The sequence below is a fragment of the Eurypyga helias genome, unplaced genomic scaffold (assembly GCF_000690775.1).
Source record: "Eurypyga helias isolate BGI_N326 unplaced genomic scaffold, ASM69077v1 scaffold27676, whole genome shotgun sequence".
Lineage (NCBI taxonomy): Eukaryota > Metazoa > Chordata > Aves > Eurypygiformes > Eurypygidae > Eurypyga > Eurypyga helias.
Genome location: NW_010258980.1, coordinates 1 through 16,503, shown reverse-complemented (window position 1 = coordinate 16,503; position 16,503 = coordinate 1). Strand labels below are relative to the sequence as shown.

The window sequence follows — 16,503 nt, the reverse complement described above, 5'->3', positions numbered from 1 at the left end:
GAGGTCTGCGCGGGCCCGCGCTGGGCACCCTCCAGCCGCCCTTTCCTCGGGGAAGCCCCGCGCACCCCTCAGGGCACGGCCGCCCCTTCCTCAGGGCTCTTGGGGCACCCCGCAGGGCAGCGAGGACCCGCCTCGGAAGGTCCCTAACTTATTCAGGATTTAATTATCCCCCAAATCCCAGCCCAGCGCCCCGCGTGCTGGCTGAGGTGGCTCCGAGCGCCCCGAACCTGGAGTAGGGCAGGGGAGGGGAAGGGGAAACCGAGGCACATGGCGGGCACATGATGGAAATAAAACAATTGGATAAGGAAACACTTCCCGCAGAGTCGCTTCTGGGGTGACCTGTCTACTTGGAGTAGGGATGGGATTTAAAACCTGCCCTCTCATCCTGGTCTGTCCCGCACAGCTAGGCAGCTCCCTAAAGCGGGGGCTGGTGGGACTCCCAGTGCAGTGTCGAACTGGGGCTCCACAGACCCTTTCCATGGCTTTGGCATCCAAAATGGAGATCATACAACATCCCTCCTTCTGCACGGCTGGTTCAGTCCAGGTCCTCACTCCCCAAACTGAGATGGTGTTGTGTAAAACCTTCCCTTCCAAGAAAGGCGTTCCAAGCCAGCCCAGGGTGTACCGCTGTGGTCCATACAACACTGAGCTTGGTCACGTACATCCCCCTTGACAGTGGTTCCTAAACAATTTGAAGCCTGTTTGAGTTGCACACAATGTTTAACAGACCGAAATAATTTCCAATTACATCTGACAAAACACAAACTACCCCATAACGATTCAGAATTTGTGTAACACAAGGCTGCAGGTTTCGTGCTACCCCGGCTGGGAACGCAAACACGACATCCTGCTGCAGATTAATCTCAGACCATACCCTTTAGGTAACTGCCTGCTCTCGTCGTCATTCCCAAACACCGTGTAATAGGTGCTGAGGATGGACGTGCTAGTGTGGCATTTCATTCTTCCTGTGATGGGAATTCACTACATCTGATGCTTCTTTTGCAATCTACAAGTGCTCTGTTTGTATTTACTGGGTAGCGTGTGCACATATGTGTATATTTACATGTACAAAGGAGGCTTCAGCACAACAGCCTGGTCTCTGGGAGCAGTGTGTGCTGCTGGAAGCCCTGCACAGCTCTTGTAGAGGTTGGGGCGGATCCTCCTTCCAACCCCAGGGTAACTGAGTATTTGCAAGGTAATTTTGGTTGGGGAGGGGAAGAGATTTTTTCCACCCATGATCAGCCACCTGCCTTTTAATATAGGAAAGAAACAAATGGGTTCATTATAGAGAAGTGAAACGCCTCATTATTGCCTCCCAGCACTTGATAGTGTAGGAGCTTGCCGTAACCCCTTCCTGCAGCTGATTTCCCCTTTTTCTTTGCACTCTCTGTGAAAACAAGAGGAGAAATGTACTAGACACGGTCACTTCCTTCTTTCCTGTCCTCCACTTTAAAAAAATGACAAGAATTTCCTGGAAGGAATGTGCTATATTATGTGAATGCAGGAGGCTAAAATGTTGGGGTTTGGGTTGGTGGTTTTTTGTTTGGTTGGGTTTTTTTTTTGTTTTAATAATTGCTTTCTTCTCAAGAAGGCTGATTCCTAATGGTTAGTGTATTGCTGGCTCTAGCAAAATTAGGATCATTTTATCATGGTGTGGAATCACAAGCCTTGGATTTAAAAAGCGACATTTTTAGCCCAGTAGCGAGTGAAACTGTGGTAATTAGAAACAGGACTGCAGACAGTCACCAGTACAGTGACTCTGTGAGGTGGGAAGGATTTTTTACTCTCAGGTAAAATGAGATTTCAGTGCTTTTCTCTCCTGGCAGTAAACAGCAGAGATACGCCAAACATAATTCCTACCTTGCCATTGGCTGCACTTTCCTTTTTGTTGTCCCTTCTCATTGATGCGGGCTTCTTCTTAACTTCAGTGAGTATCTTCTAGGGAACAGCAGCGTGCATCTCTCCAGACTGTTGACAGCTGCACTTTAAAATACGATTTTGAGAAGAGAAGCATTAGTGTGTGCCAGCTGAAGACCCTAGAGTCTGAAAGACGTTCAAAACACTGCCGTGGCAGTCTCCCATACCACGCTCTCCTGGAAGACGTAACTGAGCAGTAGGCAGGTGAACCAGGAGGTGACGTCTCAAGGTAGAGCTGGGTAAGCTCTTGGCTGAACTGCAACACCTGCCTAAACTGGACTCCAAAATACAGTCTTAGAGATGGATATTTCTTTTTACAAGTTCATCTTGACACAAAACAGTGGAGGGCGGGGAGCACTGGGACAGGTTGCCCAGAGAAGCTGTGGATGCCCCATCCCTGGGAGTGTCCAAGGCCAGGCTGGATGAGATGCAGAGAGGTAAAGAGCAGTCTCTGCTGTCTTTTCCCTCCTGCCTGGGGCAGCCCGAGGGCTCACCTGACTGCTTACATCTCCAGCACTTCCGGAAGCCACAGGCCACCTGAGCTGGCTTGCAGGCACCGTGGCAGGGCTACGAGGTGGGAATCCCCCAGGCAAGCTCCCAAAGGACAGTCCCTCGCTCCTCTCTCTCTCTCCATGCTTAGTGATCAGGTGAGCCCACTGATCCAGCGACTGAAAGCCGGTCCCAGGGAAGAAATACTGCTAGGGAGATGTACAGGAGAAGAGACGGAAACGGCAGTGAGGGGTGAGAGACGGCTCACCCCTTTCTGTGCCAGCAGGGAGATAGCGCAGTGCACACCAATTGCAAAACCACCTCCTTCGGGACCTGGAACGAAACTGCTCTTCTGGCCTTTCCAGTACTAAAAATCTGTCGTGAAAGTTGCATTATTTTTGAGCCTGGAAATAAAACAATCCCGTGACCCAGATATTCAGTGGAAAAATGAATTACTCACTTGTTTTCTTCTCTTTTGGACACTTTCATCTTTGGCTGCTCTCAGCCAGCCATCATCGTGTGATGTCAAATATTCCTGAGCTCTTATTTAACTCACACTCTGTGATGGTTTACAGAGATGCATTTTTGGGGGTGGTAGTGGAAAATAACAGTGGAAATAAAAGCGATCTTTTTCTTCGAAACTAGAGATACTTCAGTAAAAGTTAAAATTCTTTCATGCCAAATGTACCTTCTCCCTGGTAAGATCAAAGCAGCCCTCTGGTATCCATACGCAGAGCGAATCTGTGTTTTAGCTGTGTGGGGACACTTGAAAGCTTCTCAAAGCTGTCACAGCTATAAAAACAATGCATTCTTCAGCACAGAGAGGTGACACCAATGCCAAGAACAAACAGTATTGGACGAAAAGCTGAACATATTTCAAATGACCAAATACGCTGAACAGCAAAGATCCGGCTTAATTATAAAAGAGCTTTTGTTAGGGGCTTTAAGACCCTGATGCTGTAACTGGGAGCGTGCAGTCAGGCTGCCGTACTGTGCCCCTTGGGGAAAAGGTTCCGCAGGAAACCCTGTCCACTCTCATCCCTAAAATCAGAGCTAAGCTGCTGCCCTTCAGGAGCGGTGTGCTCCCACTGTCAGGTTCTCTGCAGTGCAGATGCCCAGAAAGGGAACAAGCCTTAAATTAAAAAATAGCTGTGCTTGATCAGATGAAGGCTGTTGCAAACAACGGCCGTAATGCCTCTTGGGTAGCTTCACAGTCGTCAGAGACTCGGGCTTAATGCAGCCGATTATCGTGAGGGGTTAGACCCTGCTTTCAGCACCACACGTTATCGTTGTGTAAACCTGCGTTCTGGAAAGCTAGTTTTAACCACTTTTCTGTGCCAAGTGTCTGCCCATGTCCTAACCTCTGTCATTTTGAGGACAAGAGTTCTGGCCAACACACAAAACGGGCCAGGAGAGAAGGAGGAGGCAGAGGAGATACATCTAAACTCATCCCCTCCGTTTCCTCCGTTCCCTTCATGGTGTCAGCTGGGTCCAGCTCCAGACTTGCCTCATCACAAAGCTCCGAGAGGGGGTTTCATAAGAGCAGAGCGAGTCACTAAACCAATCTGCCCTCTTATCTGTAGCGTATGACTCTGTGTATGTACTAAAGGCAGGTGCTGGCTGCTGGCCTTGCCCTGGGAACGAAACGTCGCTAACATCATGCTACTAATGGTTTCCGGGCAGAAAGTACCATGGGGATGCAAAGGCCCAGGTTTAGACACATAACACACGTGCACGGTCTAATCTTCAGAACTGTGCAAAGAGCCAGAATTCCCCTCCTGTTTACAACCAAACAAGACTAACAAAGCAGTGCTGCTGCTGGACGACAGGACACTTGAGGGCAGCTCACGTTCTGTCTGCGCTCCACCTCGCTCGTGCTGCACAAGAGAAAACCTCTGTGACAGTAGATCCTACACCAGCAGCGAATGGAAGCAAGAACAGGCTTATGAGGAGGGAGAATGCCCGTTATTAAACCATGTAACACACGCAAAAGGAACAAACGTGGCACATAATGTCATTTTACAAGGAACTGGGTGAATAAATACGAAGTTTCCCATACTATTTGTTACTTGCACCCCCCCTTCTCCAAAATAAATACAGAAATTTCAAAAGTGAATATACAAGTTGGTAAGAAAATACAAGACTGACCAATAAAGAGCAGATAATGCAAAACACTTTTTAATAGGCTCTGCTCTTACACCATTAACTGAGACATTGATCCTGTTTCAGGGTAATAAGTATTTCCCATGGCCAACATTAAAAGCTAGTTTCTGTTTCAGCATGCTTGGGGCCAGGACAGGCTGTGATATCCCACACCAAAAATACAGTTTGTTAACTCAACCATTTCTGTCAGCAACAGGAGAAAAAAAAAACCCAAACCAAAAACCACCAAATCCAAGAAAATGACGTTTGAAAGGTGTACATTTCTGAGGCTTTCCTGATGTTTTGGGCTATGAGAGGTGCTACTGGCTGCCCCCCACCAGCAAGGGCCATTCTTTTATTTGTCCTTAAGAAGTGGAATCTCAGATGGTCAACTGGGCAACTCAGTGACTGGTATTTTCAGGGCCAAAGGGAGCAGAGGATCAGAATCCTGCTCTGACACGCTGTGTCGCAGTCTTTTCCAGTCACAACCCTAGGAAAACACCCTAGGAAGGCTGTCATCCCTAAGATCCAATTAGCCTGTGTAATTCCTGCTCAGGTGTGAATCAGACAGCAGGATTTAATTCATTTATGTATTCAAGGGCACTCTGATGGCCTGGGCAAAAAAAACCTCCTCGGAAGCTAACAGGGAGTTGTAATTCTGTTATTTCCAAACTGACTCAGGATCAGTCTGTCCTGTGAAGGACTCTGAGCTGCGATTTTCCTCTTGCCTATCTCTGTGAGGAAAGGCTTTAAAACATCCCCCAGCGTACGGGTTATTTACTGCCAAGACCCTTTGTGTCTGCGGCTAGGATCACCTCAGCGCACCTCATCTCCCCAATTTCCTGACGCTACAAGGCCACGAGGTAGCCATAGCCCCCTCGTTCGCCCTCCTCAGTGCCCGTGGCAGTGCTGGTGCAAGTTCCAGGAGATGAGGTTATAGTGACCCTGATGGCTGAATCCTTCTCTCTTCCAGAACATCCCGGACTCCGGTCACAAGTATTACCTGCAGTTCACTACCCAGGACTACAAAACCGGGGTGAGTTTACGGTGCACCGTGTTTCTTCCGGCAGCGCGCGCGCTGAACGGGCTTAGCATCTCCCAGACCGGGTGCGTTTAGCAGCCGTCGTCAGTGGACCCTTCACGACGGGCTTACCTTTACGCTTCCACCTGCCTGTCCCCCGTGGGGCACGGCTTGCTCTTAGCATCACCCCAGTGTCCCAGCTAACCGGCCCGGGGTCCTGGCGGTCAGCAGGCACCTGCTCTGCTCAGTGCCCGGAGAGATTGTCTCCCGAGTGAAGCGTCCCTGCGGTCCAACCTCACTGGGACAGCGTGGTCCTCATTATCCGGCTGTAGCTCCTGCTGTGTCCACGCACCAAAAGGAGAATAAAGAGTTGACAGCTGTGCGTTCTTTTTAATTATCCCCCCACACACTCATTCTGTCAAGACAGTTGTTGTTAGCCACTTTACCGTAAGCATCTGCTTTTCCATTACACACACATTTTATGAAATTCAAACTATTTTCAGAATTTAATGTGAAGCGTTAGATTATTTTTGTTTCAAAGCTTAAGTATCACACAGTGAATGACTCAGTGCATTTCTGCTACACTTTAATTAAAAACCTCTGTTAAATGACTTCAGCCTTGTGGTTTTAACCTAGTCACTGCTCTGGAAAAAATAATTGCATCTTTCTAAAAACTCCCCTGGCCCCCGTGCAGCTTCACCCAGCACGCGTCACGAGGACACACACGCACCCCACTGGTATACTTCACACGTGAATACCGAGAGCTTCTCCAAGAATGTGTCACTGGTAAATAAAATCTTGATTAAAGATAACAGCTTTAAATTCCACCCCCACAGGAAAATGCCGGGAGCTGCCTTGCCACAGTGTTGTACCTGCAGACCAAGTCTCCGCCTGTGGTCACCATCAAGTGCATGCCTACCAGAGACCAGAAGCGAATCCAAGAAGAGGACAACAGACTTTACAAAAAAATCAGGCACCAAACCAAACCAATAATTGGAAAAAATATTCCAGGTATATTCCTCCAAATAATCAACTGTATTTCACAGAATGGTTTGGGTTGGAAAAGCCCTTTAAGCCCCCCCAGTCCAACCATTACCCCAGCACTGCCCAGCCCAGCACTGACCCATGTCCCTGAGCACCTCGTCCACACGGCTCTGAAACCCCCCCGGGATGGGGACTCCCCCCTCCCTGGGCAGCCCATTCCAACACCTGACAGCACTTTCCGGGAAGGGATTTCCCTGATATCCAACCTAAACCTCCCCTGGCACAACTTGAGGCCATTTCCTCATGTCCCATCACTTGTCCCTTGGGAGAAGGGACTGACCTCCCCTCCTCTGCACCCCCCTTTTCAGGGAGTTGTAGGGAGCAATAAGGTCTCCCTGAGCCTCCTCTTCTCCAGGCTGAACACCCCCAGCTCCCTCAGCTGTTCCCCATGGGAATTGTGCTCCAGCCCCTTCCCCAGCTCCGTTCCCTTCTCCGCACACGCTCCAGCCCCTCAGTGTCTGTCCTGCAGTTGGGGACCCAAAACTGACCCCACGATTTGGGGTGCACCTCTCACTTCCTTGTGGGGACCCTGCAAATTGTGCCTCTTGGCAATTTCCGGTCCGTCACGCTTCCATACGTATGCTGTGACTGCAGGTTTAGCATCATTCTCGTCCCTCTTCACGACTGTAACACATCTGAGGGAAGAGGTGCTTCCCAGGAGCAGTTCTAAACCGGGCAAAAGCGTTCCGTGTTTTATCATTCCGCTGCTGAACAGCCAGAATTAATCATTTCCGTGTTTCTCTCCTTTGCAGACAGCTATGGAAATATTGACCCTGCCCTGGAGCCAGCGTGGGCTCTGGCTGCTGCTGGCAGCAGTTACATCATGTGGGAAAAGTCGACGGAGAACTTGGGTTACTTCATGGCACAAGTCAAGTCTGTGAAGCAGTGGGTAAGCAGAGTGGGAATTACACGGCTGAGGCTCACGGTGTCTGCCCCGCTGCAGGGAACGTCTCGCCCTCTAACGGGTGGGATTCTCCCCACATCCCAGTGGCTTCCCCATACAAGTACCTCCATCTCCAGACAAGCATTTTGTCCAGATTTTGATGGAAGGTATTTACTCATTTAGACAAAATTTGGTTTTCCTTGTTGGCATGGGTGGATCCGCTGGCTTCTGCAGGTTTAGTCAGGAATTTGGACATGCAGCCCTGCGGTTCGTCAGCCCCACTGCCCTCCCAGCCACGCTCAAAGGCAGCGCCAGTCCAGGCCCCGCCACGTGCCGGGGGAACGTACCTTACACCCGTGGCAGACGGGAGAGGAATTCCCAAAGCTCTGTTCCCCTCAGCCACCTGGGATCGGTAGACAGCATTCGTTTTCCACTCCAAACAATCAGGTTTCTCTGAAGGACATATTAAGGCAGGCAAGATTCCCAAATTCGAGGGCTGACTCCATTAGCATCCGAGTCACCCGGTTTGATGTTGGGGAACTGCACCAACCAGTTGGCGCCTTCATGTGTTTATGCGGGGAGTGCTCTTCATTCCCCTTCTCTCCACCTACAAGCCCTCTTACGCCAACAGCCGGAGCCACCCTGAGCCCTGCCTCGCCCCTAAGCCAGCTAAGCGCAGTCAGGTCGATCAGAGTTGACCCTCAACTTCAGCCACGTAACTTGGGATCCTCTTTTTCTCTTTGACACGTGTCCAGATAAGGAGAGATGATGTTGTTGAGTTTGATTACACTGTCCTCCTCCACGAAATTCCAACGCAGGTAAGGAAGCCTACGTGTGTAAAACCTCCCGTCGCCGAATGCGAGAGAGTACAAGGATCATAAAAGATGTGTTTTCTTACGTCTGTCCCCCAGGAGATTATCTCGTGTCACATGCGCCTCACTTGGCTTCCCCCGCACTCTCTGAAAGTGAAGTACTTCTGTGCTCCAGCGAATCAGGGGCTCGAAGATGGATCTGGAGTGGAATCTGGATCGGCTGCTGGGATTTTACATGAAAGGGGAGCCAATTTTTAAAGAGAGATTGTCAGCTTTATGTATTAAATGAGAAAGTCCTTGTTAACAGACATGGAATTGATTGGGTTTCTCCCAAAGTCGCACAGCAGCGAATACGAACGCTTTCACTAGTTCCAAAATTAACTCCTCCAATTATTAAGCTGCAAGGCTCACGTGTCCTAGCATTCTGCCTACGGACTTGGCTACTACATATACACACAAGCTGATTTTACGTCACTTGCTGTTACTTAGAGTAACATAGTTTGTCAACAAAAGTAATATATTTGGATTAAAATCTGGGGACAACTATTAATCTCTCACTAAGAAATACTTGTCTACCAGTTGCTTTTATTCCGGGGGGCGATGTACACGCCGCTTTGTAACTCACATCTCCAATAAAACCACTTCCCAGGGTCGAGGCCAGGTTTTCCTTCACGATGCTGCTGTTGGACCCCAACTTTCCATCCTCTCCCAGCATCTGGCCTTTAGAGGGACGCGGACGCACGGAGGCAGCGAGACGTCTCCCCGAAGGCCCTACGGAAGGCAGTAACCAGCGCCTGCCCGGCTGCGGTCCCGCTGCCGCCCCGCCGTTCCCTGCAGCCAGAGCTTACATGAGGTTTCGTCTCTCCTGTTGGTGAGGGCAACTCAGAAAAACACCCACAGAAGGAAAAGTAGTTTTCTTGTCTCCCCAGCCTGTCACCCGGGCAGAGCACCACGAGGCAGCGTTCCTCAGACGGGAACGGCGGCTGTTGCCTTGGTCTGTCCGCAGCACGGCACAGCTATTGCGCCATGAGCGGAAAGACGACCCACTGTCCTGCCTCTGTTCTCCGAGATTGTGCCAAACTGCCTCTAGCTTTCGCCCAGTTTTCCCCCCTCGTTCAGGTTAATTCAGTAAGTCCCTATCGATAAGTACACCTCACCTGGGAAAACAGCCAGCGGCCTCTGGGGTGGCTGTGTTCCCCGTAACTTGCGGCACGTTGCGCTGCTGCTGATCGGTAACGATTAAGGTGTTAACAGAAAGGCTTTATCGGGGGATCGTTGGCCGGGTGACACAACCCCCCAAACCCCGGCACTTCACACAAGTGTGTTCCAGCCGACAGACTTTTACTGACTGAAGCTGTCTCTGCCAGCACACAGTGGGCATCACAAGAGACTCAGTGAAGCATTTCACATACTCTTGGTGGCTTCTTTTGTGCTGGTAAAACATCTCTCATCATCAAAAGCATCAAGTCACAGCTTAGAGTGGCAACATTTCTTAAAGAAACTGGTGATTAAAACACTTGTTCAGAATTAAAACAAGGAAATAGCGTGGGTTTGGCACCGTGAGGCTCCACCTCAGCAATGCATTTAACCACAAGTGCAGTTCCCTTTCCGGGGTTTGGTCACTGCTCCCCAGACCTATGGCACAGGATCCAGCACTTTCAGCTTACCAGACGGCCTAACTTCGACTCCAAAGAACCAACGTCCGGTAAGAAACTGCACATCAGTGACTTCTGCACAAGTAGCAAACCTGTTGGAACTCCAAATTTCCGGCAGCTTCCTTAGGGCCAAGGTTTCAGCGGATCAGAACCTGAAATCATGTGGTTCTTACTCCAAGCTGTTGGTTACATCAATGTAGACATTATCTGAGCTGGGGCTCAGACGGGTTCCTCATGCCCAAAAGCCCCGTGCGGAGCCTTATCTGCGAGACGTATAGATGAGGGCGATCTCTGCTGCCAGGAAGAGCCCAACCAAGGCAGACGTACCACAGGCGCTATTTAAAATCCGCTTAAACATCGCTCACAAAGCAACAAAACCCCAGGCGCCCCGGAACGAGGCCCCTGCTCATGCTCCTGTCCTCCCACTACACCTCAGCCTTCCCCCTGCCCACAGATCTCCCTCGCTGCGGGGCAGCCCGCTGTGCCTCTGCTCTCCCCAGGCCCTGCTCTCGCCCACTGGGGATCGGGGGAGAACCGGCACGCACCCGGGACACCCCTTAGCCAGGAATTCACATCAGGCTGGCCTCTAATAACCATAATGTAAAAGCCATAAATGGAAACAAAATCACCCCATTCCTTGTGTCCTTACTCCTTTCATAAGGCAGCTTTGAGTTTGGGTAGATGTGCTGTATTTGCTTGTTTAAGATGCCCAGATGCCAGAGAACCTGGAGGGCTTTTCTTCAGACAAATTCCAGCTGAGTATTTTCATAAAAATAAGGCTCCAAATGTAAGGGAATCAAGGAGGATTTAGTCCAAAGCAACACCATACTCCTACACGATGTCACGCCTGTCTTTAGGTCGCATTTACACGCCCCCGAAAATCTCTGACACTCCTTTATTCAAGGTTAAAATGATTAATTTTCCCCGTTTTTCTGCAAAGGGAAAAACGACCAGCCAACACAGTCCTGTGCTGCTGGTAAACATCAGCCACGGTCCTCTGCCAGGAATGCAGCTGGTTTTGAACTGGGAACTTCATCCCGCTTACTGGAAGTCTGCAAAAACACCACTAAGCTCAGGAGGTCAAGAAGAGAGAACGTGTAAGGGGAATCCAGAGTGGGGCAGTAATTAATAAGAAACAGTGATGAGAACAGCTTCTCCTTCTCGCCTAACTAACAACCTTGGTTTAACTCTCTCCCGTGTGTGAGCAAGATCCCCAAGCCGATTCCCAAGCTAAGCATCACCCGCAACACGCCCTCGTGACTGCAGGAGTCTGGGAAAAGGAATGTTTCCTTCGGTCTCCTAACAGAGAGCCGAGAAAGCAAACCCCGAAATAAATCCGTGTTGCGCACGGTTTTGGCAGGAGTTACCTTCTACGTTCATTCGGTCGGCTCTTTCCCACGCCTCGCACCATCGGCGACAGGCAGGCGCGGTGACACGCACGCAGCGCCGCCGGATGCCCTTGCCCAGGACTGCGGAGGCCTCTAGCACTGTCTCTGAAGGCTGAGGAGGGGCAGCTGACAGTTGTTCCCGGGGCTGCACGCTCCGAGCGAGCTGCAGGGTCTGTGCTCGGAGCTCGTACGTGAAGAACGCGCGGTATCCCACGAGCACTCGCCCCCGGGCCTGGCCAGCAGCTGGTGTTCAGCTCAGTCTCCTACACTGACATTTGTAAACTTTCAAAGCCAGAGAAAGAGTAACCAGCCTCATTACAAAATAACGATGTATCAAGTAAAAAAATAATCAGTTTGTATTAAAATAGTTTTAAGACAAATGTGTTTTAACATTTATATATTTTGTTGATGAGCAGCATTTACACATGAACGACTGCACTGTGATCTCCCGCTGGCTTCCGAGAGCACCACAAAGGCAGGCTAGCGTGACGCAATTCCAAGCCCAAGTCCCACGGCAGCCTGCACTTATCCAGCCGGTCTCACCTGCTTCTGGCGCTTGGGCTGCCGAGCTTTTAGAGAGGATGGCGAAAACCTGTTCGCTGTACTCAAGGGGAAAAAAGTCAGCTCTTGGCTTTGCCCTTTTTCGCAGGAAGTCGTCCCGTTGCTTCGAGGTATTTGTTAACTATTTCTTCTTGAGTGCTCGGCGAACACGGCTGATACTTACAGTATTCCATTGTATATTCACCCTTTCCCTGGAGGATTGGAGGAATAGGCAAAGTGAGGTGCTGAAGGTGTAACCAGGCCACACCCCAATCTGTGAAATAACCCGCCACAAGCACGTACAGCAAAGCACCCAGCAGGTCCGTGTGAGACACACACATTAACACATTTGCCCGATTCCAATGCATTCAATGAGCGTGTAACTACAGGCGTAGTTACAAAGACATCTTAAAAGAAGACATCTTAATGAGGTGAGTACTGCTGTCAAAATTCTCTTCTACTTCCACCTGTAACTCTGCCAGCCTATGAATTTAACACTTTTACTCATACCTGTCACTCTGTATTACTTATGACTCTGAATCTCTTCCCTCCTCAAAGTATGGAAGAACTTTTTTGGCCAGAAATGACACAGCTAACAACAGCTACCTTAATTAAAAGCAGTTACAGTAACAGTAAAATAAGGTTATTTTCCCATTCTGCACGTGTTTTGATTTTTCTCGCTTTTCCTGCTGTGGGAGGTAAGCACACGCTGCCGCAAACGGCACAGGTGATTCACAGCAAGAGGTACGGCAAGTACTCACCTCTGTGCAAGACCTCAGCTCAGTGGCATATCCAAACATATTGTTCAGCGGCACCTACAATCCAAGCACACTATTCTTGTAAAAACAAGGTACTTTTCCAATCAACTTTTGGTTATCATCTAATTCATCTCAACTCAATCTCATCAGTTAATCTCAACAAAGAGTCAAGCCTGGTGCTCTCTGTCAACAGTACTAATCCAATTCCCTATTTTGCCAAGTACCTTTTATTTCAAGTAATTTATATTAGGAAACCCAAAAAACCTCAGGAGTCTGAACGCAGCAGATGCCGGGGTATCCCCAGCTCAGCCACCTGCATGAGCCAGCAAGAGATCCGACAGTCGGAAGTTATCTCAGGACCGCAGCTCTAAACACAGTTTACAAAGGAGGAGCGACGCAGCGCGTGGTCTGCCATCAGCTCGGGTTTTGCCGAGACGATTCACCCCACCAGCCCGGCTACACGCACACTTCTGTATGGCCCAACGTCAGAGCAAATACGTCTTTAGGAGGGATGTCACAGGAGGGCCGCTGAAGCCATCGGTAGTTATTAGCTACTGCAGGTAGCAGCGAACCCCAAGATCTTCCCTCTAATGCTGCACGGACTGCATTCATTTATGTTATGCTTATCTACTGAAAACTGATGTTGATCCACTGAAAAGCCTGGCTACGAGTCTACACACATTAGTCAGTAAGTAAAACAGTCATGGAGTTGAGCAGCAAGGCAGGAAAAGGAAAGGTCAGGGAGCAGGGAACAGCACAAACCTCCGCGTAGAGAATAAAGTAACCCTCTGTGCCGTCCTGTCCTGTGATCACTCCGTGACGGCGGTTAACTCCAGCTATCACCACTCCTTGGAATTCAACGGGTGCCATCACCTCCACCGCCATAATGGGTTCGAGAATACGCACGGTGGCGTTTTCCATAGCTGGGGGAAAAAACTTCACTAAATAATCAAAGAACAAGCCTGGTGTAATTCAGGATACCCCTGTGTGTGGCAACAAAGCGTTTTATGGTTAATGCCAAGTGGTTCTTGCATCAGCGGGGAAAAACAAGAATTGCCCATGTGGAATTCCAGCTCCTTTGCCTTGTATTCCTGAGACTGTAGTGCCAGGAAGCACACAGTTTGATGAAACGTTTTCATACCTACGTAAGGATGAGGCTGCTGGTGTTTAATTATTCTAGGAAGACAGGATTTCCTTTGTACAGCTCAAGGTGCCTCCCCCAACTTTTCTACAAGCTCTTGAATGCATTCTGTTCTACACAACCAGCCACACTTTGACTGTACGGATGGACACACCAGGCAAACAACAGACCTACAGAAAGGTGGCTGCTAAATTTAGCTCCAACAATAAAGAATCACAGAACAGTTTGGGTTGGAAGGGACCTTAAAGACCATCTAGTTCCAACCCCCCTGCCATGGGCAGGGACACCTTCCACCAGCCCAGGTTGCTCCAAGCCTCATCCAGCCTGGCCTTGGACACTCCCAGGGATGGGGCATCCACAGCTTCTCTGGGCAACCTGTCCCAGTGCCTCCCCACCCTCTGTGGGAAGAATTCCTTCCTGATATCTAATCTAACCCTCCCCACTTTCAGTTTAAGCCCACAGAAGCCAGCAGGACTACGCGTTCAAAGGACTCTCTTTATACCTTGCTTTAGGGCTCCTTCTCCTGCTCGGATGAAAGAGATCTCATTGGAGTCCACCATGTGATGTGCACCATCATCCAGGACGAACCGGACTCCAGATATTTTGTGCCCTGACACCGGACCTTTTTCACATGCTTCTCGGAATCCCTGTCAAACAACATCTTAAAGTCAGCAGTATTTAGACAAAAACGAAGCTCAGAAAAGAGTAACGTTAACAACAGCCTATAAAAGATACGCAGCTTAAAAAAACAAACAACAACAACAAAACCCCCCAGCTTCTCACTGCTTTTAGCATCAATCCCATATCTACTCAACAAAACTTCTTGCTTGAGGTGATAAAAGAAAATAACAGTGGGGAAACCTTCCCATTCCCAAGTGTTTGAAAACTTTGTATTATCATTCTTTGGCACCTCAGTTTGACACCCGCATCTCTCTAAAAAAATAGCAATCACGTGAAAAGCAAAGGACAAGAGAAAGTAATGTCCTGAGGATTTTGCCTGTATGATCAAAACCCAAAAGAATGCTCCGTGTGGAAAGAACTACCCCAACCACTTGACCAAAGAACAAGATTCTTTTAAGAATGCATGCTTTTTTCCCAGGATTTGGCAAAACTCTTAAGTGTTGCATCATGGAATAATGAAGGAATTATTTTAGGTTGATCCATTATTACAGGATTTCAAAGGTTATGCTGAGTACTACTTAAAGTAGTACGTGATAATTTATACAGTTACAGAGACACTGAGGAAGTGCACAGAAGAGATGAAAAATAAAGAATATTTGGTAATTCATGCAGCAAATCCAGCTTAACTACAGTTCCCTACATAACTGGCCCCGGAGAAGTCACTGAAGAAGTTACATATTCCAGGGTTAGAGATGAGAATCACGTGGCTGCAATCAAAAGGGGAAGAGGGCCACTGAAGAACAGATTCAACAGAGGGAGGCTTGTTCGACTGTAAGAAAGAACAGCCTACCTTTGGCACTGCTGTGGAAACAGAGCAAGCACACAGCACCAAAGAAAACAAACAGCCGCTTGGAAAGTGAGCGGAGAACCTAGGAATGTAAGATATTAACCAAAGCCACACAAATTTGATTCTGTTTCCAGTGAAGTAATGGGAAAAGCTGCCTTGCCTGGGGCGTAACGGTCACAATAAAGGCAGATGGTATAGCAGGATAACAAGAATCAGTATTTTTTGAATCTCACACAAAAGCTTTGTACCTTTTCAACAGCAGGGATGAATTGTTTTGGGATATTTGTGCCAATGGTTCTATCTTCAAACTCTAATTTTGTGTAGTCCTCCGGATCCAGGGGCTCCAGAACGCCTATGACTTTGCCATACTGGCCTGCTCCACCCGTCTGTTTCTTGTGTGTAAATTCAAACCTATGAACAAGCAAATCCCCCCAAACACCAGTTACTCATTACACAAACCACGCTCTTACCGCAGTTTTCTAAGGACAAAGCTCCCATTCTGCGTTTTGCTGTATTCCTTTTGGTTACACGTAACAAAACGGCCAAACGCCACGACAGCGGCCAAAACACCAGCTCAGGATTTTCAATGCCCAAAGAGGGAGCACCACGACTCTCGTATGTCAGAGCCAAGATTGTGAAGAGGTAGATCTCTCAAAAACCACCATAAATACAAGCTGCTTCTGTGTGCAGCAAGCAACACTCATAAAGCCTGCTCACCTTTCCCCCTGTGCTTCTGGCTGACTGAAGAGCAGGGTTTTTGGTTGTTTCTCCATGTACCTGCAGTTTCCACCCACAAACTACTTTGATCATAGAATCATAGAATGGTTTGGGTTGGAAGGGACTTTAAAGGCCATCCAGGCCAGGGGCAGGGACACCTTCCACCAGACCAGGTTGCTCCAGGCCTCATCCAGCCTGGCCTTGGACACTCCCAGGGATGGGGCATCCACAGCTTCTCTGGGCAACCTGTCCCAGTGCCTCCCCACCCTCTCCAGGAAGAATTCCTTCTTGATATCTAATCTAAACCTCCCCACTTTCAGTTTAAACCCGTTACCCCTTGTCCTGTCACTCCCTGCCCTTGTAAAAAGTCCTCTCCCAGCTTTCTTGTAGCCCCTTCAGGCACTGGAAGGCTGATGGTAGGGGCGGACACGGCGTAAGGGGACAATTAGGGGGAAACTAGTGAATATGAGCCGTATGAGTAGTGGAAAAAGTACAGATACTTTTTTAAGGAAGGAATTCTTCCCGCAG

General features: G+C 49.0%; 2 protein-coding genes across 2 annotated transcripts; one reads left to right on the top strand and one right to left on the bottom strand.

Annotated features, from left to right (window-relative positions):
- Positions 1-5,521: 5,521 nt before the first annotated feature.
- Positions 5,522-8,566, top strand: RARRES1 (retinoic acid receptor responder (tazarotene induced) 1; the record flags this gene model as incomplete). Its single annotated transcript, XM_010154552.1, has 5 exons — positions 5,522-5,584; positions 6,406-6,580; positions 7,366-7,502; positions 8,252-8,314; positions 8,408-8,566. Coding segments are annotated over 5 exons (597 nt in total), but the record flags the coding sequence as incomplete, so codon positions are not given.
- A 3,405-nt stretch (positions 8,567-11,971) lies between these two features.
- LOC104511803 (elongation factor G, mitochondrial-like) lies at positions 11,972-15,669 on the bottom strand (the record flags this gene model as incomplete). The annotated part of the gene is made up of 5 exons (XM_010154551.1): positions 11,972-12,103; positions 12,653-12,706; positions 13,412-13,572; positions 14,293-14,437; positions 15,507-15,669. Coding segments are annotated over 5 exons (655 nt in total), but the record flags the coding sequence as incomplete, so codon positions are not given.
- Between the last annotated feature and the right edge of the window lie 834 nt (positions 15,670-16,503).